Source organism: Acyrthosiphon pisum, chromosome A1 (genome assembly GCF_005508785.2).
Source record: "Acyrthosiphon pisum isolate AL4f chromosome A1, pea_aphid_22Mar2018_4r6ur, whole genome shotgun sequence".
Classification (NCBI taxonomy): domain Eukaryota; kingdom Metazoa; phylum Arthropoda; class Insecta; order Hemiptera; family Aphididae; genus Acyrthosiphon; species Acyrthosiphon pisum.
In genome coordinates this window covers 130,412,011-130,421,886 of record NC_042494.1, presented here as the reverse complement: position 1 = coordinate 130,421,886, position 9,876 = coordinate 130,412,011, and the positions used below count along the sequence as shown (strand labels likewise).

The window sequence follows — 9,876 nt, the reverse complement described above, 5'->3', positions numbered from 1 at the left end:
CTTTTTAACTAAAGTTAAGTTACTTATTTTTTCCAGTAACTTGTAACTTTAACAAGTTAAATAAAAAAGGAAAGTAACTTTTAATTTTAAACTTAACTTACATTTTTCCAAATTAACTTAACTTAATGAGTTAAAAAAATAGTTAACTTGTCCAGCCTTGGTTATAACTAGAAAATTGCACGTTACGAGTAAACTAAATAAATATAAATTTTCCAAAAAGAAATTTCAGAAATTTAAATACCAACATCGATATAATATTATTATAATATGTTTATGTATTTGTTTCGTAGGTATCTTTATTATAGAATTCCTGAGATGCATTATTTGTGTTCTCTTACAGTTTTAATATATTTATAGACTTATACCTAGTTAATTATTTGAGTAGACTGCAGAGCATAGATGCAAATATATACATTTTTGAGGGAACTTAGGCTCCTCCCCCCATTATAAAGTACAACTATAATTGTTATCAAAATACAAAAATAAAATATTATTTAAGTACATTCAATTATTTCAATATCTATTTTATATTGATTGAGAAACGGAATATAGCTGACAAACGCACACAGGTATCTGTGGTAAAATATTACATGATCGGGTCATATTATTCTCTTAAATCTTACCACATATTCTACGGAAAAAAAATAACAATTCGTATCATATGCGAGTATATATTATATTTTATAAATTATACAACATCTATATTGGAAATAATGTAGGCGTACCATAAAAAACGAAATCTTAAATAATTTTATCGGGTTTAATAATTTCAAACATATATAGTTATAGACAAAATTTAGAAAACGGTATTTACTTAGCACTTACCCGAAGAAGACTATTATTTTGGGGGGATTGGTGTTTATTTGTGGGTCGAAACTCCCTGGGGTCTAGGCTCTAGCCCCCCCCCCCCCTATTTGCGCCGATGTTGCAGATCTATTCAATGCAATATAGGTAGTTTTAATTTTTTTCAGATGAAAGGTTTTGTAGTATCATTGCCACTAAACACCGATCAGGTACCTACTAGGTAGTTCGTAGGGAATCCCGGAAAAAAAGACCAAGGAAAAAAAGACCAAGGAAAAAAAGACCAAGAAAAAAAGACCAAGGAAAAAAAGACCAACAGAAAAAAAGACCAAGGAAAAAAAGGACAATTTACAATTTTTGAAAACTACATTTTAAAACCGAGAATAATCATTTTAGTTATTTTGTTGTAGTACTGTATTGTACATATAGTACTGTAACACTGGTAACACTGTAAACAGTTAATGTTGTAAATATACGCTGTTACACAATTAATAACAAAACACATTAAAATAAAATACGCTGTTACACAAAATATAATAAATACGCTGTTACACAATTAATAACATGCGAATGCCTAGAAATTCTAGCCCTAACAATATATTATTATATTTATAAACTTGATGCCTAGTAGCGTTGTTTAAAGTATAAAACAGCCGTACTTAGGTAGGCTATACGCTATTACGTGTATAGCTATTTTACAAGTTCCGAAACCGGCACACCACCTGACATTTTGTTGTACTCTGCAAAGACAAAGTACAAAGACATTTAAATTTTTAATAGAAACGTAAATAAATATTCTCTTTGGAATCAAATGTTAATAACTTCATACTAGAGAGCCTTGATATTAAAGAGAGTGGCCAACTAGTGTGATAGCAGCCATTAATCGTCCAAACATTTCCCGCCTTTTTTTAAATTTGAGTACCTCATTTAGGGGCATTATACACTTTAATTACTATTTTTTTAATTTTTTTTATAATGCTTTAGCTCATAACCTTATTATAGTTAGTATTGTAAAGTATTTGAGTATTGTTAAAACAATATTTTGTACAAAATGTTATGTTTTAGAAATAAATTGAAGTTCATTATTTGAAAATTTCACAAAAAATTGTGTTTATTAAAATCATTTTATTGCATTTTTGAATACATAAAATTGATTTTTAGGTGTATGTAACTGCTTATCTGCTACAAATTACAATAATTCAGATAAAAGGAAAAAGTAAATGAATACATATTATATATTTTTTTTAACATTGTTTTCAGCTCATAATATTGAATATAACTTTCATCAAATAATATAGTAAATTGTTTTATTTTTGTTTGAGCATACCTAGTAATAAAAATAATAAGTGAAATAAACTTACTAAATCTCTAAATATAGTTTAATTCATTTAAAAAACAATTAGAATAACCTTATCTTTTAGCGCTATAAACTTAGAGCAAATACCCATCTATAAAATTAATGTATGTCATCAATTGGTAAATTAAATACCTAGGTAACCTAAACATATAAAGAACTTACTTCACAAAGATAAGAATTATTAGTGGGTTTCCATTTATCCCTTTTCACTTGAACAGCCCATACTGCTCGACGTTGTTTGTCTTTAGGAAACACTTTAAGTGTGAACCCATTCTCACTTCTGTTAGAACAACCATATGCACAACAACTAGGCATTCTAACGTTCCTAATAAATAACTACAATTATGTAGGTAATTATATATATAATATATAATATATTATATGTATAATTATATAATCATATAATTAATATGAATAACAAATAAACATATTTTATTGACATTTATAATCAACATAATAATTTTAAAATGCAAAAATTGAGTATTAGACTATGTCCACAAACAGTATTAGGTAGTACCTGAAAGTATAACAAAGTGGTAGGTACACACTTTTCAATAATATTTCAACTTGTCAATGTCAGAAAAGTAAAGAACAATTTTAATAATAACTAAAAAAACAATAAATTATTAAAATTAATTAATATTGAACAGTTTAAAACATATAAATTAATGCAATAAGTTTAAATATTTGGACGATTAATGGCGTCCATAATCAATGATAACAGCCAGCCAATAGAAAACGTTCACCGAGTTGGCCACTCTCTTTAATATCAAGGCTCTCTACTTCATACGATATTGGATTTTTTAAGAATACGACGTATTATTTTGATTATTTTTTACATTATTATTACCACGGCTGTAGATATACCACGGTTGTGTATCTTAAACCGTGATTATTACTTATTGTCAACCGAACAGATAACATAAAATAGTTTTTTTTATATAAAACCTATTATTAACTTTAATAATGCTATTGTCGCTTAGGCCCCATAAAGTAAAATCCTATGGCGCTTATGCCAACATTTAAAACTAAATGTCGCTTATTCCCTATTTATTCACATACCTGTTAATTAATTTAATCTTTTTAGCGCTTATATCCAAATTTAAATTTTCGTTTTATATCGTAACAAATAATTGTATCGATAAATGAGTAAGAGCAATCGATAGAGAATGATTTACTTTATATTTTACCACTAGTTATATTTTATGATAAAGTGTGAAAAGGTCACTGTGATCTCAACATAGGGAATTCCCAGTAATAAAAATTTATTTTACTCTATATTATTATACCACAAGTTATATTGTATTTAATATAATAATATAGAGATGAAGATTTGTATTTATGTGTGTATACTGTGTATAATATCCAAAAAATATATTATAATGTACATATTAATTATAAAATTACAACAAAATAACTAAAATGATTATTCTCGGTTTTAAAATGTAGTTTTCAAAAATTGTAAATTGTCCTTTTTTTCCTTGGTCTTTTTTTCTGTTGGTCTTTTTTTCCTTGGTCTTTTTTTCTTGGTCTTTTTTTCCTTGGTCTTTTTTTCCTTGGTCTTTTTTTCCGTTCGTAGGTACCCACCTGCTGGCACCAAATAGATATTTTAGTGTACCGTGCTACGCGTAATTTACCTATTTTATCATATTAACAATGTCCTCAGGCCTTAGCAACATATTATTACACAACATCATCAAGTCGGTCATTGCTGACGGATAATATAATTATTGCATTCGTGTGATCATAATAATAATAATAATAGTAGCACATGATAGGTACGGACACGCATGAGCAGTAGGTATAACCCGGCAAAATGAAACTTTTGGTAATTCTTTCCAAAACCAAAAAATGTATAGCTCTGGGCCAAAAAATACCGTCTAGTCCGTCACCGATATTATACAAGGACGCATAATACATAGGAGGTACATAATAATTAATAACGATAATAATACTTTAATAATAGACATACGTCTTAATATAGTGCATTCCACTATTATTAAATAAATTATAAATCCATGAAGATCGAAAACCTGTCGAAAAATAATAATTATTTCGAGTATTTATTAGTGTTTCGAGTTCTATAGGTTACCTATATACGGTTAACGGGCTATACCAAGCGATTTAACTATAGGTTAGTACTTATACACTTACAACTAACACTAACACTTAACAGTTATACTATTATACTTTCCGCAACCTACAGTAGTCGGTATTGTCTGGCCGAATTATATTATATTTATATGTACGTATAACATGATTCATGAAGTTATGCATTATCTACGCGTTTGCAGTTTGCGGTTCTATTATAATATTTTGATAATTATACTATAAGTAGGTACCACGAACGTACATTTTTTAGTTGGTACCTATGATAGTATAATAGTAAGTACATAATTATAAAAATGCGTCATTTAAATTGAAGTTCAGCCCGCCACCGCTACCCAGTACCTACAACAAATAGAAAATGCAAACAAAAGTTTCTCTTTTGAAATATCTGTTACATAGCGACATAGGTAAATCGTAAATCAAATTATGGATTAATTTACTTGGAATACAGTTCTAGAGCAAACAGAAAAAAAATGCACTTAACATTGAAATCTGGACCCTACTACTGTGTCGCAACTAGGTTTTGTGGGGCCCTGATGCGAAAAATGTTATGGGGCCCTGTGGCCTGTACTTGTACTCAATATAATGAATAAAAGTTAGTGCCGCAACTAACCTTTGGTAGACCCTTAATGCGAGACAACATTTTATGACCTCCAATTTTCAACATATTTTCAAGCAGTGTAGTATTAATGTTGATTATATTAAGTTCATCATATTTTTAAACACATCTCCAACAATACATGTCGAGTTATCAGTACCTAGTCAAGTAGTCTAGTTATTTAAAAAGCAATTCATTCACTAAATAAAATGTAATAGGTATTTTCCCGATTTTAAAAAGTTTTTCTTTCTATTATATAGTCTTCATATTTGAAGTCATTTATACATTTTTCCAGATCAAACTCATTTGTCTTTGATTTTTCAATATCAAGTATACCCACTTATGCAGTTAATCTCTCTTGTGAAATTGAATTCCGAAAATAGTTTTTCAACAGTTTTAATTTGGAAAATTATATTTTGGCCTTAGTGACAGTACCTAACTGGAAGACTTAAATATAAAACACAAACGATAAGAACTTAACTATTAAAGATGAAAGATAATTTTCAATAACAAAAAATGTCAATTCTTGAATTGTTAAACTTTGAATTATTTATTTTGCGAATAATATCAAAATAATATCAATCTATTATAGAATGTACATTTTCCATTTTTTTATTTTTGAATAGTACTTAACTTATTTAATTTTTCCTTTTGATGATAGGCTCCCCATTTAAATATAAAACCTGGACAGGGAATCAAATGCATATCTTGCGTTCCCCATTGTTGCGGCACTGCCCTACTAATGATATTACATTATTTCTTAATCTTGAAATGGTCTTGAACTGTGATGATCGATAAAAATGTATTCGTTCACATTAAAATTACAAATAAAATAAGTATTACCTTCAATTATAATATTATTATTATTATCATCAATATCTACCATCTATACGCGATTGATAAAAAAAATTCAGATAAAAACTAAATTGTGATAACGATAAAAAACCAGTTTTAGTTCTTACTCTCTTACAGTGGCACCTGTTGAACTTAAAGAATATAATGAATTACGAATTGAATAAAACAAAACAATGTAGGAAATAGGTTGGTATTTAAGTTATATTACTGTCGATATAATCATATTATTAAAATATATTTTATCTAGTGTTTTATTTTATTCTCGGTGTGTCTGATTAATTAAAAAAAATAACTGCTTAAACCCTCAAGGCTTCAAACAGTCAAGCCTAATTGGTAATTTCTACCTTTTTGTAATTTATTACAAATTTGCAACTTAGGTACCTATTACCTACCTATGTTTCTATACATAAAACTTTTTTGATATCTATTTTGAAAACTTTGAATCAATGCAATGTCTTTTTTAATTTATTGGCTTTAATAAAAAGTTAACTACTAGTTTTAGGTACATTTTTTTTAAATTTCCAGTACTTTTGAGACGTGCATTTAATTTTTATTGCCTGAGGTATACATAGGTATTTAAATATAACCGTTTTAAAAGCATTGGCCGGTAGATCATTAATCTTGGGAGTTGGATTATTAATTAATGATACCCATGTTCCATTTAAATTACTAAGTACATGCAGCAGAATTCTTTGTATAGACAAGCAGACAGCCATAGGTACAACGCACATTATATTTACAAATATCAAACTAGTCACAATGAATAATGGTTTTGATGATTTATATACAACATTGTGTCAATGATTAGAGCTTAAACACTACTATAATAGAAAGAGCATATAGGATTAATGAAGTTGAAATACCCATGTTAACACTGTTGTAACAGACCAACATATAATAAATACTATAATCATTCCCACATGAATGAAATGTATTATTATTATTATTTTTATTATTATTTATGAAAGAACTGTTTGAGAATAATAATAGTTTCACCCAATTTATACATCTTAAGACATTTATATTATTGTCTTATTTATTTATTTATTGTAATGGCACTTATTATACTTATTTTTTTTAGCCCAGAAAAAAAATGACAGTAGTCCTTGAACAAGGTACTTTACAAGGACTCCACTACAAAACACGATTATCAAATAAATCTTATGTCAGTTTTCTAGGCATACCCTATGCTTTACCGCCAATTAATGACTTACGATTCAAGGTGAGAATTTTTAATAGCATATCATTTCAACTATATATCAAATTTATGAATTGCTTTTAACCAGAATGATTATATTCCAAAAATATTATGAAAATGTAATTAGGTACCTATTCCAAAACTGATAGGTAGTAATTTTATGTTCATTAAAATAAATTAGATGCAATGTCTTAAATTTAATTACATAAATGCAACATATTTTTACTCAAATAATAATATCTTAATGACATACTTAATTTTGTTTTAGCCTCCTGCCAAACATCCAGGATGGACTGGAATTTTTAAAGCGTTTTCGTGTGGTAAAGTATGTATGCAGTATGATGTTTTCATGACCAAAAAAATTGTTGGAAGTGAAGATTGTTTGTATTTAAACATATTTGTGCCACAGGTTGTAGAATAATTTTGTAATATTACTTAGATTATTGGTTAATAATTAATTTTTTTATTGTAATTTACCAGGAGGAAGTGGTTGAAAAAAAAGCTGTTATGGTATTCATACATGGAGGTGCATTTAATTATGGATCTGGATCGTTAGATTTTTACTCTCCTGATTATTTGATCGATGAAAATGTAATTGTTGTGACAATCAACTATCGATTAAATGTCCTAGGTAATTACTAATTATAGTTAGTTATATGTTTAGTAGTGTTAATATTAATTAGTCTAATGTTATAGTATATTTCAATTTATAAAAGTAGTTAACAAATTCTGAATAAAATTGAGTTTAGATTTTGTTTTTAGGATTTCTAAACTTTGGAATTGATGAATGTCCTGGTAATATGGGCTTGAAAGATCAATTGTTCGCATTTAAATGGATAAAAGCCAATATATCAGCATTTGGAGGTGATACTAACAATATTACCATTTTTGGAGAAAGTGCTGGATCTGCTTCTGTTCATTGTCATTTACTTTCTCCGCAATCTACAGGTTAGTCTTAAATGTATTTTCTGTACCGCTATGTGCGTATTTCAGTGAACAGAAGTCTATAAACCAGGATACAATCAAATAAATTTGTGGCTTTTAGGTGATTTTCTTATTACAGGGAATAGCACATATTACTTTTTAATTACCTTAAAAGTTTAGTAGAAATTATAAGTGAAAATTATTCAAAACTAATAAAATGCCCATCAACAGTGGTGCCCAACCCTATTACTAGGTCTAGTGGTCGCTAGACCTTGAAAATAAGGGATGGGTGGGTATAATAACAAAAAATAATTAAGTTAAAATATGTTCATTATTATTGACAGATTATATTTATGAATACCTTAATATTTACTATTATCAATTAAAATATGATAAAATGTATAAAATAATATAATTTTGAGTTTGTGAGAGGGTGGGTGGGTAAAATTATTTCTTGCTACCCCCAAAAAATATATCTTGGGCGCCACTGCCCATCAAATTTTACGATACAAATTGGTTTTTCATGGAAACACTGAGAACGTCTTTAATAAAATAAATTGTGCCTTTTATAACTTGTTATTAAATATTTAAATTAAATAACATATTTTTTTAATATAATATATACATGGTGATTATACATTTTATGCTATTAAACAGTTCTTTAACATTTTAGAAATCAGTAATCATTGATTTCATTATTCTAGTATTACAATTTACAACTCATTAAATTTAGAATATAATACTAGTTATGTGAATTTGGATTCTGTGGTATCTAGATCAATCATAAAATATTTTGTATTGTTTTAATGAATAATGGTCATCAAATATATGATTTATGAATTACTATTGAAACAAAAATTAAGTTATTATTAATTTTAAATTGAATTGAATTTTTTTGGTTAAACCAATATTAAATTTAATATTTTTATTTGATATCTTACAGATTTATTTAAAGATTCTGTTCAAAATTTAATCACATAAATACCTAAATACTTAAATACATTATAATGGTACTGAATTGAAATCACTAGGTATCTTAATAATTAAATAACTGTTTTTTAAATTTTATTTTTAATTTAGGATCATTTAACAAAGCTATAATGCAAAGTGGATGTGTTTTTAATCCATGGGCTTTTAATGAAAGACATACAGAAGTAGCCTTTAAGTTGGCGGAAAAATTGGGATGTCAAAAAGACGATCCTAAAGAAATAGTAAAATATTTACTAAATGTTCCAGCAATAGATTTAGTTAAATGTACAACATTGAAGATTAAATTTGAAGTATGTATGATAGTAAATTAATAACTTCCTTTATGTGTACATACAATTATGAATGCAAGACGTACATTAGTTAGTTTACTTTATTGGGTTTTTAATGTTTTTATGCACCTCAATTCAATATTTCAAAAATTTGATAGAAAAACTGTCTTAGGGCTGTTCTTACAATGTCCGATGAAGTGTTGGTTAACGCTAAAGGACTGATAACAGATTTTATTGCCGGCAGAATGCGGCCGGTTAACTTTAACCGGACATTGTGAGAACAGCCTTAAAACCACTAAATTAAAAATTACAACCAACAATTTTTAATAACTTGTTTTCTTTCATAATTTATATAATATATCTTAATATATTATCATAAATAATAATATTATATCTAAGCACGGATATAATTAATAAAAATATAAATTTATCTAGATATTTTTGTTTTATAAAATTTAATTTTTATAATTAGTTTTAATATTTTTTTTTTTTGTTTAATTTTAAAAGGGCCAAAGGGATTTACTAAATTTCCAGTTTGTTCCAACTATTGAAAGTGAAGCTGTAAGTGAAAGATTTATACCTGCTCATCCAGACATTTTAATCAAATCGGCATCAGCAGTACCTTTAATTACTGGAACTAACAATATGGAAGGAATGATAGCGTTTGGAGGCAAATTACTTTTTAGTTGACTTACCAAATCAATGGCCATATTTTAACTAAACAAAATTGATGAATACACGTAATTTTGTATACATTTTATATACCGGGTGATTC

General features: G+C 27.3%; 1 protein-coding gene across 3 annotated transcripts in view; it reads left to right on the top strand.

Annotated features, from left to right (window-relative positions):
• Positions 1-9,876, top strand: part of LOC100160638 (esterase FE4) — a 102,048-nt gene that overhangs the window by 89,774 nt on the left and 2,398 nt on the right. Inside the window, exons 1-7 of one of the 3 annotated variants that reach the window (XM_008187651.3) lie at positions 5,804-5,906; positions 6,802-6,942; positions 7,187-7,327; positions 7,399-7,549; positions 7,681-7,866; positions 8,923-9,122; positions 9,609-9,771. In XM_008187651.3, coding sequence (XP_008185873.1) covers positions 6,814-6,942; positions 7,187-7,327; positions 7,399-7,549; positions 7,681-7,866; positions 8,923-9,122; positions 9,609-9,771 — 970 coding nt within the window. In that variant the 5' untranslated portion in view covers positions 5,804-5,906; positions 6,802-6,813. Of the gene's footprint in view, positions 1-5,803; positions 5,907-5,980; positions 6,054-6,801; positions 6,943-7,186; positions 7,328-7,398; positions 7,550-7,680; positions 7,867-8,922; positions 9,123-9,608; positions 9,772-9,876 lie in introns of those variants that run through there. The other 2 variants (XM_008187652.3, XM_029488334.1) reach the window with 2 other exon arrangements.